The sequence below is a fragment of the Mus caroli genome, unplaced genomic scaffold (genome assembly GCF_978045245.1).
Source record: "Mus caroli unplaced genomic scaffold, Mus_caroli_1 scaffold_8, whole genome shotgun sequence".
In the NCBI taxonomy this organism is placed as follows: Eukaryota; Metazoa; Chordata; class Mammalia; order Rodentia; family Muridae; genus Mus; species Mus caroli.
In genome coordinates this window covers 33,375,307-33,395,540 of record NW_028227263.1, presented here as the reverse complement: position 1 = coordinate 33,395,540, position 20,234 = coordinate 33,375,307, and the positions used below count along the sequence as shown (strand labels likewise).

The following is a 20,234-nucleotide window of genomic DNA, read 5'->3' as shown; positions in this document are numbered from 1 at the left end:
GTGCAGGTTTTTTCTGTATTCAGGTGCAGCGGGTGTGTCCTCCACCCCAGGGCAAAGAAAGAAACTGAAGGCTAGTTCATCTAGCTGGCTTCTACAGCATCACCATTCTGTATAGGAAAACCACACACAAATAGTCATTTAGTGGGTGTTAGATGTGCAAGTGAATAAGCATATCCTAACAGTTATAAGAACTAGCAATGTACTAAGAAAAGAATGAGGTCAGCAAGATGGCTCAGCAGGCAAAGGTGCTTGCTCCCAAGCCTGAGTTCACTTCCTCAGGATCCACATGGCAGAAGGAAAGAACCAATTCCTGCAAGTTGTCTCTGACTTTCACATGCACACAGACACACGCACACACACTTACATGCACGTACCCATACACACACACACACACTGTAGTATTTGTTTTAATATTTAGGACATTTGCAGTGCACTAGAAATTATAATAAAATCTTTCTAGATGCCGAATGCTCAGAGCACACATTGTTTTCATCTTAGAAATTAAAAGATCCAGAGACCAGAGGGGTTCAAGAGCTTGCCTGAAGTCCCACAGCATCTAAAACGGATGTGTCCTGTGACCTGTCTCTGGTGCTTATGCTCAAAGAACATGACTGTTTCTTTGCCAAAGAGTGAAGTTCAGGTTCCTGTCCTCTCTGAGACACTGTCCTGGAGCAGTGACAATTGTCATTTGGGGGCATCACAGGATGGCCAGGAGCAAGACAAAGTTGACCTGCAGGCAGTCAGCCACAAAACCTCGACAGTGAAACTTCTCACAGGCTGCTCAGAGCTCCTGGCAAGGTGTCTTAAGCCTCTGCTCCTGTGTCTGTCGGGGCGACAGGGAAGAATGAGCATTTAAGCATTGCTGTAGCAGATCTTGCACTAACACCAGTAATCTTCCTGAACGTGGCATAAGAGTCTCTGGGGAGTAATTAGAGACAGCATGGGACCAAATGCCAGAGAAGGTAGCTTTTGGAACTTGACCAAGGCCAGGTTAGCACAACTAGGGAAGGTGCAGCCCTCACAGGAAAGGATGCCATCCCAAAGTCAGCAATGTGTTGTCTCAAGTAGCCCAGGCTAACCCCAAACTCAAGCCTACCACATAAGTGAATTCTTTCTTCTTTTCTTCCAGGGCCCTTTCCGGAAGGCATGGTGAGTGTCGTGAGCTTGTCTGGCTTCTGTGGCCTCGGTGAAGCTACTTGTTTCTGTTGTCTAATGTGTCTCTGTCCCAGCTTGGGACACACTGGCTAGGTGGGGAGGGACAGCTTAGTGACATGAAGAACACTCACTCATCAGCACAGATCTGGCCCCAGTAGGGCAGACTTAGCCTGTGCCTGGCATGGAAGTTTAGGAAGAGATATTTGAACACACTTGGGAGACAGCCCCTTGCTTGCTCCCTCTTAGTTCCTATTATGGAACCCATCTCCCAGAACTTACACATGCTCATGTGTAGACAGACAGACAGACAGAAAGACAGACAGACAGACACACATACACACACCTTCCTAGCAGTCTTACCTTTGCCCATCAGTGCCCAAATGGAATAGTCTGGCTTTGGGTTACAGTCCTTCCCCAAGCCTGCTTGCTTCTCAAACTGCCCTCGTGCCCTTCCACTAGGTCACCCCTGGTTCTAGGAATCTCCCTGCCCAGAGCATGGCTTGGCTCTGTTCTGTCAGCCTCATTCTGCTTACCTCATGAAATAATTCTACTCTACTAAAAACTGCATTGGGAGGACAATGTTGTAATCTATAGAACACGTGTTTTCATACCTACTATGCACCTGAGGAAAGCTTATCTTTCAGATGATGTTTTGTAGAAAGGGAAACTGAGGCACGGAGAGGTTGACAGACTTAGGAACCCCCCCCCCCCCCCGCCCAGAGAGAGCCTCTTATTCTGTCCTAGAAGGCACTGGACTGTCTCCTTACCTCTGCCCCTACCAGCGTAATTGTTTTGAAAATTAGCCCAAACAGTTTGGTACTTGGATGACTAGAGATGGCAGAAACACTTTAGAATTATGCCTGCATTGGGATATGGAGGGATGGAAGTGAGGAGAAAAGACCAAGCCCAGGTCAGTCTGCTTAGAAACATGTCGCCTGATAGACACACAGACAAGGGCCCTAGTAAGAACTAGCCAGAGATTCCCCATGGTAGCCAGCTACGTGCTTCACTGCATGGTGTGTGTTTCCATTTCAGAACGTGATGCCTTTGACACGCTGTTTGACCATGCACCAGACAAACTCAATGTGGTGAAGAAGGTGGGTCTATGATGTGTAGGGGCAGAAGGGATAGGGCCCCACAGTATGTGAGGAAGTCCCAGCTTGCATGTGGGGTGTCCTGAAGATCTTTTCCCTCTCTCTGACACTGGCTAGTCATCCAGGAGCCATCTTCTCTCAGCAGGGTCCCTACCCTGTCTTCCTGCTTACACTGACTCTGCTACTCACACAGAAGCCTTCCTCCCCCTGGGCACAGGAGGCGGTACCAAAGCAGGGATCAACAAGAGGGACCCAGAGGGTCATTCTGTCTCTTGCTCCCTTCTCAATTCTGCTTCTGTCCCCACTGACCCCAAATCAGATATTCTACCTGTGATCCTGTCTCTCAGGGCTCCCCTGTCCCTTTCAGCCAAAAACCCTGTATGTCACATGGGCTGCCTAACGAAGAGCCAGGGCCTCTCCCTGTGACCCCAGGGCACTGTCACACGTGGATATCTCTAGCTTGGTACCTTTGCATTTCTCTTTCAGACCCTCATCACGTTCGTGAACAAGCATCTGAATAAACTGAACTTGGAGGTCACAGAACTGGAGACACAGGTGGGTGACAGCTCCAGAGACCCAAAGCTTTCCGGGCAAAGGGATGAGATGTGAGATGTATTCTTTTCAGAGAGGAACCAGATGAGAATTTTTCCCTCAGTTGATTTTAGAAACATTTCAGGAAAGAATTGTCTACTCTGTATGTGACACACGACATGTGGTCAAGCACTCTCTGTGTGTGTGTCTCTCTCTCTCTCTGTCTCTCTGTGTCTCTCTGTGTGTGTCTCTCTGTGTGTGTCTCTCTGTGTGTGTCTCTCTGTCTCTCTGTCTCTCTGTCTCTCTCTCTCTCTCCATGTCTGAATATCTCCCTCTGAAACAATACAGTCTTAGATCACCACGGTCCACTGATGAAATTCAGACAATTTTAGCCTTACATTCGTCTATTTAGAGGGGGATCAGGAAGTGATATTGGCTGGTTTGGAGCAATGGGTTTGTGTCATGGTTAGGGGACAGTCATCACCTTCCTGTCACCGGCCCTGTGTTTAATTGTCTACCCCATCCTCACAGCCCCTCTTTAACACTCATCTGTTCTTGGGAGGACATCAGTGGGGTTCTGTTGTTGCCTTGTTCTTTGATAATTTCATTTATGTATATAATATATTTAGATCATCTCCACCCTTCTCCCTCATCCCAGCTCTTCCCAGACACCCCACACTTCTCCCAACTTTACATCCTCCTCTTCTTTTTTTTTTAATAAATAACCTACCGAGTCCAGATAGAGCTGTCCATATGCACTGAGTGTAGGACCATCCACTGGACCAGAGGCAACCTACACCTCTGAAGAAATCTAACTGTTCTCCCTCCAGCAGCCATCAACAGCTGGCACTAGATCATCGTAAGCCCTTCCTCCCTTCAGGCTGGCATTGGTGATTTTTAAAAAGTACCAAAACCCCGTTAAAAAATGGGGCTCAGAACTGAACAAAGAATTCTCACCTGAGGAATACCGAATGGCAGAGAAGAACCTGAAAAAATGTTCAACATCCTTAATCATCAGGGAAATGCAAATCAAAACAACCCTGAGATTCCACCTCACACCAGTCAGAATGGCTAAGATCAAAAATTCAGGTGACAGCAGATGCTGGCGAGGATGTGGAGAAAGAGGAACACTCCTTCATTGTTGGTGGGATTGCAAGCTGGTACAACCACTCTGGAAATTAGTTTGGCGGTTCCTCAGAAAATTGGACATAATACTACCAGAGGATCCAGCAATACCTCTCATGGGCATATATCCAGAAGTTGTTCCAACCGGTAAGAAGGACACATGCTCCACTATGTTCATAGCAGCCTTATTTATAATAGCCAGAAGCTGGAAAGATCCCAGATGCCCCTCAACAGAGGAATGGATACAGAAAATGTGGTACATTTACACAATGGAGTACTACTCAGCTATTAAAAGGAATGAATTTATGAAATTCCTAGGCAAATGGATGGATCTGGAGGGCATCATCCTGAGTGAGGTAACATATTCACAAAGGAACTCACACAATATGTACTCACTGATAAGTGGATATTAGCCCAAAAACTTAGGATACCCAAGATATAAGATACAATTTGCTAAACACATGAAACTCAAGAAGAACGAAGACCAAAGTGTGCCCCTTCTTGGAATTGGGAACAAAACACCCATGGAAGGAGTTACAGAGATAAAGTTTGGAGCTGTGAAGAAAGGATGGACCATCTAAAGACTGCCATATCCAGGGATCCATCCCATAATCAGCTTCCCAACGCTGACACCATTGCATACACTAGCAAGATTTTGCTGAAAGGACCCAGATATAGCTGTCTCTTGTGAGACAATGCCGGGGCCTAGCAAACACAGAAGTGGATGCTCACAGTCAGCTATTGGATGGATCACAGGGCCCCCAATGGAGGAGCTAGAGAAAGTACCCAAGGAGCTAAAGGGAACTGCAACCCCATAGGTGGAACATTATTATGAACTAACCAGTACCCCAGAGCTCTTGACTCTAGCTGCATTTTTATCAAAAGATGGCCTAGTCGGCCATCACTGGAAAGAGAGGCCCATTGGACTTGCCAACTTTATATGCCCCAGTACAGGGGAATGCCAGGGCCAAGGGGTGGGGGTGGGTGGGTGGGGGACTGGGGGGTGTATTGGGGACTTTTTGGATAGCATTGGAAATGTAATTGAGGAAAATACCTAATAAAAAAATAATAAAAAATAAAATAAAATAAAAAGTACCAAGCCCAGGAGAGGTATTGCAGGATCCTCCGGTAGTACTATGTCCAATTTTCTGAGGAACCGCCAGACTGATTTCCAGAGTGGTTGTACAAGCTTGCAATCCCACCAACAATGGAGGAGTGTACCTCTTTCTCCACATCCTCGCCAGCATCTGCTGTCACCTGAATTTTTGATCTTAGCCATTCTGACTGGAGTGAAGTGGAATCTCAGGGTTGTTTTGATTTGCATTTCCCTGATGATTAAGGATGTTGAACATTTTTTCAGGTGCTTATCAGCCATTCAGTATTCCTCAGGTGAGAATTCTTTGTTCAGCTCTGAGCCCCATTTTTTAATGGGGTTATTTGATTTTCTGGAGTCCACCTTCTTGAGTTCTTTATATATATTGGATATTAGTCTGGGCATATATCCAGAAGATGTCCCAACCAGTAAGAAGGACACATGCTCCACTATGTTCATAGCAGCCTTATTTATAATAGCCAGAAGCTGGAAAGAACCCAGATGCCCCTCAACAGAGGAATGGATGCAGAAAATGTGGTACATTTACACAATGGAGTACTACTCAGCTATTTAAAAAATGAATTTATGAAATTCCTAGGCAAATGGATGGACCTGGAAGGCATCATCCTGAGTGAGGTAACCCAATCACAAAGGAACTCGCACAATATGTACTCACTGATAAGTGGATATTAGCCCAGAAACTTAGGATATCCAAGATATAAGATACAATTTGCTAAACGCATAAAATTCAAGAAGAACGAAGACCAAAGTGTGGACACTTTGCCCCTTCTTAGAAATGGGAACAAAACACCCATGGAAGGAGTTACAGAGACAAAATTTGGAGCTGTGACGAAAGGATGGACCATCTAGTGATTGCCATATCCAGGGATCCATCCCATAATCAGCTTCCCAACGCTGACACCATTGCATACACTAGCAAGATTTTGCTGAAAGGACCCAGATATAGCTGTCTCTTGTGAGACTATGCCGGGGCCTAGCAAACACAGAAGTGGATGCTCACAGTCAGCTATTGGATGGATCACAGGGCCCCCAATGGAGGAGCTAGAGAAAATACCCAAGGAGCTAAAGGGAACTGCAACCCTATAGGTGGAACAACAATATGAACTAACCAGTACCCCGGAGCTCCAGCCCCTTGCCCCATGCCCCTACTCTCTCTCACCATTAGCCTGCCCTCTGAGGTGGCCTTGGGTGGATTGATACTAGACTAGGAAGCTCACACTGACACCTGGCTCTCCATGCAGTTTGCAGATGGGGTCTACCTGGTGTTGCTCATGGGGCTCCTGGAAGGCTACTTTGTACCCCTGCACAGCTTCTTCCTGACCCCAGACAGCTTTGAACAGAAGGTAAGGGGGAGAGGCCTTGGGGAGTCCGTAGCCCACAGTCAGCCCGCCTGTCCTAGGCCTCTCTATGAAGAGATGGATGCGGCCTCCTGGCCAGGCCATTGCTGATTGGAGATGGAGCCTCTCTAGTAAGAGTTGGGCTTGGCATGAGCCACCTGCAGACTCTGGGCATCCTCACTGTTCTTGCCCTTTTGTTTATCCCTGTGCTCCTGCAGATACACAGCCAGTCTTGTCTCTGTCTGAGATGACAGGGAAGGTGGTTCCTGGACCAGTTAGCACTGAGGCCCATGGCCAGGCTGGTTCTGTTTCTGCAATGTGTCTGTGTGTCTGTATCTATATGCATGTGTGTTTAGGTGCTATGGAGGCCCAAAAAAGGGGGTGGATGGGCATTGAATCCCTTGGAGCTGGCAGCTGTGAGCCACCTGGGTGCTAAGAACAAAACTCAGGCCCTCTGCATGGATGAGCCATCTTTCCAACCCCTGATTCTTTTCTATTTGGGGAAGGGGGCCCATTTGATATAGAGGTCATATGGTAGTCCAGACTGGCCTGGAGCTTACAGTACTCATAGCCTCCTAAATACTGGAATTACAGGAAGGAGGGAGGGAGGGAGGGAGGGAGGGAGGGAGGGAGGGAGGGAGGGAGGGAGGGAGGGAGGGAAGGAGGGAGATGCTATAAGTTGAGCTAAGCTACATTTCTAGCCCTTTTAATAACTGGAAAATTTTGTTTGTTTTGGGCTTGATTCTGCAGCCCTTCAGGAGCCATTGATATCCTACTTGAGTAGAAAATGCATTTGGCCCAAGGTGGGGGTCCCCTTGAACATGCCTTGCCATCTTACCTAGGCAAATGAATGCACTGCTATCCCTGAGTTCGGAGTCCTGACAACTGATGCAGGGATGGAGTGGCATAGAAAGAACCCCTGTGGTGTGGCTAAGATCATCATGGCCACTCTCAGCACAACCAGCACACTTCTCAAGCCAGAGATAGGCTCAGCCTCAGGCCCATAGCTATGGTGGAAGGCTCCTAAGCTCTCCAGGGACAGATCCTAGGGACCCAGAAGGTTTGCAGTGACATATCCAGTGTATCTGTCTTGCCAGGTCCTGAATGTCTCCTTTGCCTTTGAGCTCATGCAAGATGGAGGGCTGGAAAAGCCTAAACCGCGGCCAGAAGGTACTTTGCCCTTCCCTGGGTTTGTGACAGTGGAGGGGGACATTCATTTATGGGGTCTAGGTAACAAAATATTATATATTTTGAGATTTTATATTATAAAAAAAATATATATGCAGTTTGTTCTAATACCCTCCAAGGACACTCAAGTCCTCTATGTAAGATGATTTGATATGTACTTAGAATCCAGGCACACTTTCCCACATTCGTTCAGCCACTTGCGCAGTGTTCATTACATCTATTGCCATCAGAGTATTATGCAAATAGTTGTTATGTGGCCTTGTTGAGGAAATAATGAGTAGGGGGGAAATCTGACCTATTCAGTACAGATGGAGGCTCTCTGTCTCTATCTCTGTCTCTCTCTCTCTCTCTTTCCCTCTCTTCCTCCATCTGTCTCTCTCTCTCCCTCTTTCCCTCTCTTCCTCCATCTGTCTCTCTCTCTCTTTCCCTCTCTTCCTCTCTCTCTCTCTCTCTCTCTCTCTCTCTCTCTCTCTCTCTCTCTCTCTCTCTCTCAATCTCACTGTCTCTGAGTATGTGTGTGTGCACGCATGTGCGTGCATGTGTACCTATATGCACACAGAGGCCAGAGCAAACAATGCGTGTCTCCTCTATCACTTTCCACCCTTTGAGTCAGGGTCTCTCCTTGAGCCTGTGACCTGTGGGTTTATTTAGGTTTGTTTTCCCCAGCAAGGCTGGCAAGCAGCAAGCCCCAGCAATCCTCCCACAGCATGCAAGGCCACACCCAGATTGCTGGGGATGTGGCTATGAACTCAGGCCCTCGTGGTTGGGCAACAAAGACTTGTCACCACTGAGCTATCTCTCTAGCCCTGAAAACTTTAAAAATATTTTCTACACACTGTGGTCTGAATCCCTGCATGTGGAGCCTGGGGATGCAGAGGGCTGACTGTGTGAGATCAGGGGAGAGCAAAACAGAAGGGACTGCTCAGGCGTACCTGCAGTGTTTATGCCTGGCTGCATGTGTGCATCTGAGGGTAAGAGACACGTCACCGTTAGCCATTCTCCTAGTACACACTCTTGGTGCCGCTTGCTGCAGTTTTCCATGTAATCAGTCCTGGCAAGTAGGCACTGGGCTGCGGATCATGTCTGTCAAGTTGGAACTCTGAGACGGCCATCCACAGAGCCCTGTCCTTGCATCTTCCTTGTCACTAAAAGTCATGGGGGTAAGCAAAGGTTGTGGCTCCTACACCATATTGCTTTGTTGCCTCCAAACCAAGATCTGCCTTCCAGACCCTGCACCTACATCTAGCCCGCCTGGGACCCTTCACATCGTCATACACAGTGAAGACAAGATCACCCCTGCCCTTAAGGCTCCTGCCACCAACCAGAGGAAGAAAAGCATCATTAGCTGCCCAAACAGCATGAGCGTCATGAGAGTTGTTGAGGTGGGGTACAATGGAGACTGTGTGGCTGGGTACATAAGAAACAGTAGGATCCACCTAAGGACAGTCAGAACATAACAGAAGGTCTGGCAGAGATGTGATAGATATCAGGATGAAGGACTGAGCCACAGGCCCAGCCAGGGACAGGGACCTTAGTTTGTGGCTCCTATAGGCCCAGATACTATCAGCTATGGTTGATAAAGCTCAATGATTCCCTTTCATTCCCACCTTGTCCCATGTCCATGGTTACCTCTAGAATGACAGTGTTCCCTGGGAGCACTCTCCCTGGCTTGACCTGATTCTCCATCCTGATGCCCTAAGGCTGCAGCAGCCCCAGTACCTGCCTTGGGGTACACTGGCTTCCCTTTCTTATCCTCAGGGTTGTGAGGCTAGCCTTTAATGGCTACGACATCTCTCCAGCCCCAGCTTCACTTTCTGTGGTTGGCTCCTTAAACTGCTTCATGGAAACTTCCAGCCTGCAGGCTGGAAAGGCTTGTCCTGATCTGTTGGTGTTTGGGCCTTTGTTTCCCTCTGGACAGGGAGAACTCTCCCAGTGTCAGTCTATAGGATGGTTTTGGTATATGGATGAGGTTTCAAATGTGATTATTGACTCACTTCATCTGAAACTTCTCAAGCGATGTCAGTGGAAAAACACATGTATCTTATTTGTTGTTGCCCTGGGCATCGTGCCCGTGCAGAAAATTTCCAGGCGTTAAGGGGGGGTGGGAGGTGGGGCTGAAGTGGTGTTCTGTGAGGCTGGACTTTGTAAGCAGCAGATCCCAGCATTCCTCTGGCTTCCATGCTCCTTCCTAGGGGAGGTTTGGTTTCCTAGTCTCCACTGCAGGCGTTACAGGTTCTTGAAGATGTCTCCAGATCAAAACACCTTGATGGAGGCGTTTCTCGTGGCAAGATGCTGAGGTCAGGAGTCCTCAGAGCTCTGCAATCCCCCATATTACATCTTAGTCTTCTGCTGCCAGGCTTCAGAGCTTCTCGGTGCTCTAATGCGCTTAAGCTGAGGGTGAGCCTCACATTCACAGCCAAGGGAGTGGCTGAAACACCGGGTGAGGAGCCAGCCTAAGAGCACAGGGCTGTACTCCTCAGAATGTGAGAGGCTGAGGTAGGAGGACTGCAGACTCAAAGCCTGTCTGGGATTTAGAGAGTGATTCTAGGCCAGCCTGGGCTACATAGAGAGTTCAAGCCCAACCTGGGCAATTTAGTGAGACCCTGCCTGCCGGCCTGTCTGCCTGCCAACCTGTTGCCTCCCTGCCTCAAATTGACATATAAAATGAAGGCTGGGGATATAGCTCAGTGGTAGATCACTTGTATAGGACCTGGGTTTAATATTCTAGATAGATGAGAGAAAAAAGGAAAGAAGGAGAGGAAGGGAGAGGAAGGAAGGAAAATCAAGAAGGAGAAATGAGAATGGCGAATATTGCTATCAGGCTGTTGGTTTGTTATTGAGGGGTGTGCATCTTCAAATGCATGAGCCTCACCATTCCCACCATTCAAGTGGACTCAGCGATGAATATGGACAAGATTCCAGTGTGCCGGGAAGGTTGGGCCTCAGGAGAAGCCCAGCGCAGTCAGGATCAAACTGTGGATAGCCAGCAGATGGAGGGCATATACAAACCTCAGGAGTCTGCAGGCTGGGACAGGCTGTGTGGTGAGCACCAGCTGACGGCAGAGTAGTTCCCCTGGTCAGCTCAACATGGCTGGACTTGGTCTGTGGCCAGAAATGTGAAGGATATCCCCAGCCGCCTTCCTCATAGCCCTGGGTTACATACAGTGTGCAGAGCTGACAGTAACAGCTTCCTCAAACTCAGATCATCACAAAGGCATGGAGCCATAGGAAAAAATGCAGGGGTAAGAGTGAATGGCCACAGCCATGTTGGAAAACAGTCTTCATTTGGGGTTGTTGGGTATTGCTAACACCCTACATAGCAAACAAAATGCCATGAGCATGAGAGTCCCCACTCTATTCTTTATGTAATCTATGCACATTACCTTGGCAAAAAAAAAAACTGGCAGGCATTGAGTTGGTGATCTTGAGATGAAAAGATACTTCCAGAACATTCCAGGAACACACATCACAGTCATCCTGACAAGAATGTCAGAGTCGGCCGGCCGTGGTGGCGCATGCCTTTAATCCCAGCACTTGGGAGGCAGAGGCAGGCAGATTTCTGAGTTCGAGGCCAGCCTGGTCTACAGAGTGAGTTACAGAATAGCCAGGGCTATACAGAGAAACCCTGTCTTGAAAACACACACACACACACACACCACAAAGAATGTGAGAAAGACTGGCCTGGTCATTGCTGACTAGAAAGTGTGCTGTAAGCCAGGGCATGTGGGCAGACTCAGTGGCACAGAATATGGAGAAGCGTTCTGTACTGAGCCATATAAGCCAAATAAGCACCCTGATTGCTTTCCAAGAGACTGACTGGGGACTTGGTGGCATTGTCCATTAGTACCACCACCGTGAAAAACAGCAGGAGTGGTCTTCAGAAAAGTATAAATGGAGCCTCTGTGCAAGGTAGCAATCTCACTCCTGAGATCAGCCAAAGGAGATGAATTGAGTGTGTCAGAGGCACACCTGCATGTACCTGTTCACTACAGCAGCCCGAGGAGCCAGGAGATGGAACCACCTTAAGTGCCTGCCAGTGGATAAGCAGAAAGGAACTATGGAATGCTATTCAGCCATCGAAAGGCTGAGTTGTTGTTTGTGACAACATGTGTAGGCTTGGAGGATGTGATCTTAAGTGAAATAAGCCAGATGCAAACAGCAAATATCTTTGTCATGTGCAGACTCCAAAGGAGGTGAGCTCACAGAAATCAAAAGCTTGATGTTCTCAACACAAGGAAATAACCATTGATAAGCATACTAATTACATTGATTTGACCATTATGTAAAATATTCACAAACAGAGATACCTCACAGAAGCCTGAAACTATTGGATATTTATATATATATATATATATATATATATATATATATATATATATAATATTATATTATATTGGATATTTATATATATTATATATATACATATATATGTATATATATATATATATATAAACATATTATAAAGCTGGGTAGTGGTGGCCCCTTTGATCCCAGCATTCAGGAGGCAGAGGCTGGTGGATCTGTGTGAGTTGGAGGCTAGCCTGATCTACAGAGCTACTTGCAGGACAGCCAAGGCTGCACAAAGAAACCCTGTCTTGAAAGAAAAACATACATACATACATACATACATACATACATACATACATAATTTTAAAATTTTTAAAGGAATAGGATTGGCAAGATGACTCAGCAGACAAGGTGCTTGCTGCTAGGCCTGACAACTGAGTATCCCTGGAACCCATGTGGTTGAAGGAGAGAACCAACTCCCTAAAGTTTTCTGATTTCCAGTCTAACACACAAACAGATGAATATTGTAGTAATAGTTGTCATTGTCATCGTCATCACCATCATCATCATAATAACAACAACACCAAGATACCCATAATATCCCCAACATGGATGGTTCTTGAATACCTATAGTGCCATGTTCTTAGGAGAAGGACGAGAGCTCAGGAAACCTTTCCCTAGGCCCACGGATGTTTTCTCCTGGAGCTGTTTTGGCTCTGACCTGGTTCTCCTTAGCCCCTGCCTTGACTATGTTCCCAGAGAGTGATCCTGGACCAGTCCACACAGGCACACTAAGTATGAGTCCCTTATCTCACAGTTCTTTCAACTGAGGCTTTGATGAACTCTACTTACATAGCATTAAGAGTCTTACATTCCCAGGCACCCACAGCTTTCCCCCTGCTGAAATAGCTCAGTCTGTGCTAATCTAATCAGCCCTGGGTCAGCCTGGATGACAAGCAGTTGGCTTCCTTGGTGAGAACATAGGCTAGGCAGTCACCTCTTTATCCCTACATATATCTGGTAGTGGTGACAGAGATGGAGAATCAACTCAGAACACCTAAGGAAGCAGGGCTTCTTCTGTGTGAATGGTGCCCCTTTCCATTGTGCAGTGTGTGCATGATACAGCTGTATGTTAACAGCTCTGGTAATGAGCAAAGGTGAGAGAACAGCAAGATTTTATTAAACGTATCCTTAATGTGTTCTAGACATTCTTCATACATTTGTTGTCCAGTTTTACCAGTAAGAAAACAGGTTCAGAGAAGCTGACCACTGGGATTTCATGGGGCGGTGGAGATGGACATCAAACCTTAGTGGACGTTAAGCTGAAATAAAGTAGGCAGTGCAAATGTCCTCCCATGCTGAACACTGGCTTTCCCTGTCCATTTCAGAACTCACCTGGCTTTAGCAGGCATAGACTGGGCTGAGAGGTTTAGAACACTTGCTGCTCTCCCAGAGGTCCTGGGTTTGGTTCCCAGCACCCACAGCAGCAGCACAAGCATGCATAACTCATCTCCAGGGGATTTGATGCCCTCCTCTGGACTCTCTGGGTATCTGCACACATGTGGTACACATACAAATATGCAGGTACATATACAAACATAGGTTAAAGAAGAGGAAGAGAAAAGATAGACTCCCAGAAGCCTTTCTAGAGCTTAACCCAGTGTGCAACCCACAGCCTCCTAGTTCTGCCTATTCACTGCACTGTGAGCACTTTGCCCAGCTCTTCATAGCCCTGCATGAGTAGAGAGAACAGCAGTCAGCCCAGATTCCATAAAACTGCATCATGAAGAAGGTGATTCGGATGGGACTTGGAGCACACAAACAGGGAACCATGGTGGAGCCCTGACACCAGCCAGTGCCTCAAATGAAGACTGAAATGGGACCGAAAAGGGAAGCAATGGGCTCCATGCCTCTCCAGATGTCCTAGTTGCCCATTCTATGTCAATAAGGAATTTATGTGTACATCTGGACACAGCTGAAGTAGAGCAGGGTTGGTCTGCAAGCCGGATAGCAGAATCAGACATGATGAGAGGACTCTAAGGCAATCTGCAGCTCAGGGCTCAGCTTATAGCCCTTTAGTGCTTGGAAACTTGGCTTCAGTGCATGTGGCTGCAGTCACAGCCACAGGAGCCTCAAAGCCAAGGGAACCCCAACACAACCCACCAGGGGCTCTGACTTCCCACTCTGCCTGTCTTGGTAGAACTTTGGACCTGTGGTCCAGCACATAGCCACAGTTCCACCTTCTCCCCAGTGGCTTTGTACCATCTCTCCCATCTTGAAGCCCATATCAGCTATTGTCTTAGGTTTTATGCTTCATGTGACCTTCACACTCATGCTTTTAAATACTGTTTTCATTTTTTAAATGACACAGGAACAGAGGTGTAGCCCCCACCTAGGTCAGGACAGGAGGAATGCAACTCTATCACATGCCCTGTGCCCTTCCCTCCAAAGCACAATCCTCCCCCACCTGCCTTCCCTCTCTAAGGGCACCTGCTGTCCCTACTTCCTCACTAGCACCACCTGATACCCTGCCTTTCATAGTTACTGTGTTTGAAAGGGTTTGCTGTTCCTTATTTTATGGCCTACGTGTGCATTCCTAGATAGCAGAATCCTTTTTTCCCCCCTTCCTTTGTTTATTCTAGTCCTTCAAAGAATGGCTCATTGAGGAAAGACAGACGGGGAAGGTGGAAGAGCCTACAGAGAGTAGAGGGGCAGCAAGAAAGGGAGCTGAATGGGAAGTAGATAGATGGATGTGTGCAAGGAAGAGGGAAGTTAGTTCCTAACCTCCCTCTGCCCTGTACAGGCCTGTGCACCCCTGTTGAAGGGACATCCATCTTATTCTCGGAATAGCCTGAATGTTGTTCTTCCTTCTTCCTTCTTATCCTTCTCCTCTTCTTCTTCGACTCAAACTCAGAGATCCTCCTGCCTCTGCCTCCCAAGTGCTAGAATTAAAGCTCTGTACCACCATACTCAGCTCATGTCCCCTTCTTCACAAACACAGCTAGCACTGTGAAGGCAGAGGTTGGGGGAGCAGAGCCTTAGGGATAGATGAGATGGGACAGATCCAAGGCCAACACTCCTCTCATATGAAGCTGCTATGTCCATGGTAAAATCACACTCTGGAGTGACTGCTTTATTTCTATGGGACTGAAACCCTAATGCCTGCCCCTTCTTCCCTACTGCTTTCCTGCTCTGAGTTCTCACTGCACACCTGCCTGTTCTTGCTCTCCCACCTGCCCCCGATGGCCATGAGTCACATCTGAGGACCATCCTGGGCAGATGAGGATGAGTGGCGGATGGCAGGGGACCACCAGTACCAACTTTAGGGTGTGTGGCCCACGGAGGCCACTGATGAGTTTTGTCTCTCCACAGACATTGTCAACTGTGACCTGAAGTCCACGCTGAGAGTGCTATACAACCTCTTCACCAAGTACCGGAATGTGGAGTGAGTCCCTGGGCTGCCTCCTGCTGCCCGGCCACTCTTCGTGAAGGCCATCTGGACCAGCTTCCCAACAGCCTTGCCCTGCTTGCTCCTTTCTCCTGTTCCACCCTCTCCCACAAGCCCAGCAACCACCCAGAGATAGTGGACATTAAAATCAGTAAGGAAGTGACCACTAACCCAGTGAACTAATAACATCTATAGGCTCTGGGGACTGAACCAGCAGTGACTTGGGAAATTGTCTCCATCCAAATTCAGGCCCTAAAGGTTCCTACATGTGCTGTGGGGATCAGCACAGCCCAGAGACAGTCCCCCTGAACATAGGAATAAAGATCAGAATTAGTCCCCACAATAAGGGGGAGTCTCTACCGTGCCCAAGTTCATTAGGCTTATGTCTTATTAAAGGAGATCATTCCTCCCTGTTGTAGATGAAGAAACTGAGGCCCAGAGATGCGAAGGTTTGCTATCCATTAGCATGTATTCTCTGGGTGACTTACTGGTTTATGACTGGTCAACTGCATTCCATTCTGTGTGTGTCCTAAAATGTGTGCATGCTTGTACAGACCAGCCTTACCTGCATATATCTGTGTCCTCTAGCAGACAAGACACTCTGATCTCACCCTAGGGCAGGCCAGGTCAGGGCTGGGTGATTCTCACTAAAATTGCCAAATTGAATTTAACTCAATTAATACTGTGTGTGGCAGGAGCCTCATCCCTCAAATCCTTTGTACAAATGAAAATTACCCTTAATTCCTTCAGATTGGTAATAAGCCCATGCTCCGGTTGCAAGATGACATTTGGGAAGCGTTCTGTTTGGAATTAATAGAGTGCCCATTTCGCAGCCTTTTTGCTTGATTGCATGTAATGGATGTGCCCTATATTTTCCTGCAAAATAAGTACTCAATTCATTATCGTTAGGCAAATGTAGGGTATGCTTGCACATGGCAAAGAGCTGGGTGCAGACCCACTGGAGCATCGTCTGAGAAGTAGGGCTCGTCAACAGAGACCCTTGAACTTTGAGGGGAAAAAAAAGAACCTCCTTTTTGCCTTCTAATTGGTCATTTAGGCTGTTCTGGCTAAGTCTGCCCACATGCAATTACTGGCTAATTCCAGGCATGGAGAATGTCAGACATTTAAGCTGAAGCTCAGCAGCTAGGCTCCTCACTCCAGTGACTCGAGGGCTGCTGCTCACGCATCTCCTCATACAAACCTGGCTCTGAAGGATAGAGTTCTGCCTCTCCGGTCTGCCCCGAGGCCCTACAGAGAAAACAGAGAGGCTAATGGGAAAAGGAGAGTCAGACCTAAGGGAACAAGAAATGGGGGTGAGAGAGCTGGGTACTATTTGCTTAACATGTAGGGTATACCATAGAGACAAAGCAGCAGGGACAGTACTTAACCTTTGTGCTCCTCTATTGAAAAGCTAATGGGATATCTTGGGATAATGACCTGTGCTACTGCTGTCTTCACAGAACTCATGACAGGGAGATGCCAGCTTGGGTTGCCTCCTCCAGAAGTGTGTAACTATGTAATCTGTCTTTGTCTTGGTTATGTTTCTCAATGGAACAAAAGAACCAGATGAAAACAATTTACAAGAAGGGGGACTTATTTGGGCTCATGATCTAAAGCCCATCATGGAGGGCAGGTTAAGGCAGCCATGGCGAGAAGAGCATACAGCCAGGACCCCTCACTTCACATGTCAGAACAAGGAGAGGAGAGACAAGGAGTGTGGCTGAGCTGTCAAACCCCAAGGCTTGACAGCTCCTCCCGTGAGGCTCCACCTCCTAAAGGATTCATAATTTCTCAAAACAGTGTCACCAGCTGAGAGCCAAGTGTTCAAAATGAGCCCATGGGGGGACACTTTCCACATGTAAACAGACATCAAATAAAGCCTTCTCTAGTTTGAGGATTCGCTAAGATGGCTTGCTAGACTCAGGCCTTCCAGTTGTTCACAGCATTCCCTGACTGTTCTTGCTTCTCTTTGTACTGATCATCCAGGGCAGCTCAAAACCCAGCACCCTTAGATCCACTGTGCATGTCCCCAGCTGTTCTGTTCTAGGAATCATTATTCGGCACAGTGAGCATCTAAGACGCGAAGGCGATGCACTGTCTTCCATTGATCTGTGTATAAGAACAGAATTCTTTTTTGCATAATTAATGAACTATCATAGTTTTTCAATAGGATTCATGTTGGTCTTATGCTCTTTTAAATTCCTGTTAGTAAATTGAGATTAATAACGGTTTGGTCTCTGTGAGCAGCACTGAAGTAGAATGAAATAAGAAACCTTCATCTACTTGAACTCTGCTGTCGGGGTCCTGCCTTGCTGCTCCCCGATACTCAAGCCATTCATACACACTACACTTCCTAAGGGCCCTCCATCGGGGTTTTGTATTCTCCACAGTAGGAGGTAACTTTCTCAACAGCATATCAGTGTAGCCAACAACTGAGTATTGGGGCTACGGTCTTTACCTCAGCCCAGCATCCCAAAGCTTGAGTCTGGTTTTATAAAGCTGTTGTTGGAGATGGGTGTTTCCGTTTAGATTCTAGGATCGAATACTTAAGATACGATTGTGGTTTTGAAGAAGAAAGAGACCTTGCCCTTATAAGTAATCAAACAGCCTTCATCTCCTGAAAAAGGGAGAGGAAAGAAGAAACTGAGACAAGAATCATTCTGGCTCACTGTTTGAGGGAGAGACAAGGCCACAGGAGTGTGACAGAGGCAGCTGGCCACATTGTGTCTGCAGGCAGGAAGCAGAGAGAGGTGAATGCTGTGCTCAGCCTACCGATTTTTATCTAGTCTGGGACCCCAGCCTATGAAACGGTACCACCACAGTTAGGGTGGGTCTTTCCCCCCCTCAGTTAATCATCATTGTTTTTAGTAGTTGATACGTAAGTAACACAGAATTCAAACAGCAAAAGGATGTCTGATTAAAAACCCTAATTATCCGCCTCCCCTCTTCCCCATCAGTCTCCACTCTCCATGGAGATGACTGACTTGATCCGTTTCTTCTGCATGATTCCAGAAATACTCTGTGCAAATAAAGCCTGAATGAACGAACACACAAACTCTTCGCTGTTTCTTCCAATATACTCTCCTGAGGGCTGTTTGTTGTTGTGCTAAGTCTTAGAAATCATCTTCCAGGAGACAGTAAATGAACAGTGTTAAATCTTCTAAACTGTTTCACGTAGATGATTTGCACATTTTTAAAAATGAGAATCTGAGTGCTTTGCTCATCCGACATGCAGCTCTGGTCTGCTTGAGGTAGGAAGGAAACCCCAGCCTGTAAGACAAAGGCAGCATCCCAGCACAGGGGCCAGAGACATCATCAGAGGCATCTTACACCTGGTATGGAAGTTTTCTAGATCTTTCTTTGGAATATAATGGTAAATTGTGTATAATTTTTTTCTTGTGGCTGATGATCTGGGGCCTAGACCCAAGATCTTAGACATGTTAAACATCCTCTATCTCAGACACACCATGCACCCATGCACGCACACACATACAACCCAATTGTGTATAATTTGATTAAGGCTTCATTTTTGCACGCAATTAGGCCAACTAATTGGCAATTGACTAAGAAAGCCTGTTAAAGGTTACTGCATCCCCTGCAATATTGTGAAGTCCAGCTGCCTGCCAGGCTACAAGAAAAGATGTATCTCCAGTGTGCAGATAGATATATCTGGTATATCCCCAAGTCTGGGAGAAGGCTTCCTCATCGGCCACTCATCAGTACCGCCTTCAGTTGTTTGCAGTTTCCAGCCACTGCCACAGGGACTTTTTAATTATGAATCAGTGTTGTCATTATCAGCTCATTGTGTTGTGGGCTGCTTGGTTAACCCTACAGAGGATATCGAAGCTTATTTACATCAACAGAATTCCAGGGCTGTAATTTTCCAATAACCAGACTCTCCAGCGTGTATACATTGTGGTTCCCATATGAATCAGTGTCTTCCAGCGTGAGAGCACATGTATACATCATCCATTCCCTGCCCCCCCAAATTAGTACTCATTTATTTTTCCACTGGAAAATGAGAGTGGATGGAATCCATAGGTCAGGGGGCTTAGACTGCCTAAGCAGGGAAGGCTTTAGACTCCCTGTCTTGAGTGCAGCCCCACCTCGGGAATCCAAGCTGGGGGCCCCAGCCTACTCTGGCAAGAGGAATATGTCCTCAAGCCTTCTCTAATGCAAGCGTTGCATAGAATCTCTCCCACCAGATTGACAGGCTGTATTGGAAAATACAGGACAGTCACTCAAACACTGAGGACAGGAGAACCACACTGAGGTACAGTACTGCATGGTTGATTGACACACTCACTGACTGTATAAAATTTTTAAAAATACTTTTAACTTACTTTGTTTAATGTGAGTATTTTGTCTGCATGGATGTATATGCACGACATGCATGCAGTCTCAATAGATTTCAGAAGAAGGCATCAGCTCAGGTCCCCTAGCACTGAAGATCCAGATGGTTTTGAGCCATTATGTGAATATTGGGAAGCAAGCCCAGTTCCTCTGGAGCACAGGAAGTGCTCTTAACCTCCCAGCAACCTCTTTAACCAAGAAAATAGTAGAGGGTGGCACAGGTGTGTGTATGTGTGGGGAGAGAGTCTTTCAGAAAAGATATGGGAGGATCTACCAATGTGGTATCTAGGGGTGGTTCTGGAACCAATCCCAAGGACACAAAAGGACAACCATATTAAAAATTATGGAAGTGGTCCAATTTGGATTTGGGGCGCCAGAGAGGGTTGTGGAAATATGGCATTCTAAAGTCACACCTGTACCTCAGCTGCTGACATGAGGGAGCCTCCATCCACTGAGGCAAGAGAAAGCTAAATCCTGGAAAGAACTGACGGAGACCAGAAGAGCCACCACAGTGCAGAGAGCTTGCAGAAAGGCTCACTTGGTGGAAGGACACAGCATTTATCTATCACACCAACAATGGAAAACACTAAGGTTTAAAACCT

At 47.0% G+C, this 20,234-nt stretch overlaps 1 protein-coding gene across 1 annotated transcript in view; it reads left to right on the top strand.

Annotated features, from left to right (window-relative positions):
- Positions 1-18,334, top strand: part of Parva (parvin alpha) — a 163,512-nt gene extending 145,178 nt beyond the window's left edge. The window contains exons 9-14 of the mRNA XM_021166342.2: positions 1,130-1,149; positions 2,191-2,252; positions 2,736-2,804; positions 6,261-6,362; positions 7,454-7,526; positions 15,204-18,334. Of these exons, the coding sequence (XP_021022001.1) occupies positions 1,130-1,149; positions 2,191-2,252; positions 2,736-2,804; positions 6,261-6,362; positions 7,454-7,526; positions 15,204-15,280 (403 nt within the window). The 3' untranslated portion in view covers positions 15,281-18,334. The remainder of the gene's footprint in view (positions 1-1,129; positions 1,150-2,190; positions 2,253-2,735; positions 2,805-6,260; positions 6,363-7,453; positions 7,527-15,203) is intronic.
- Positions 18,335-20,234: the final 1,900 nt, after the last annotated feature.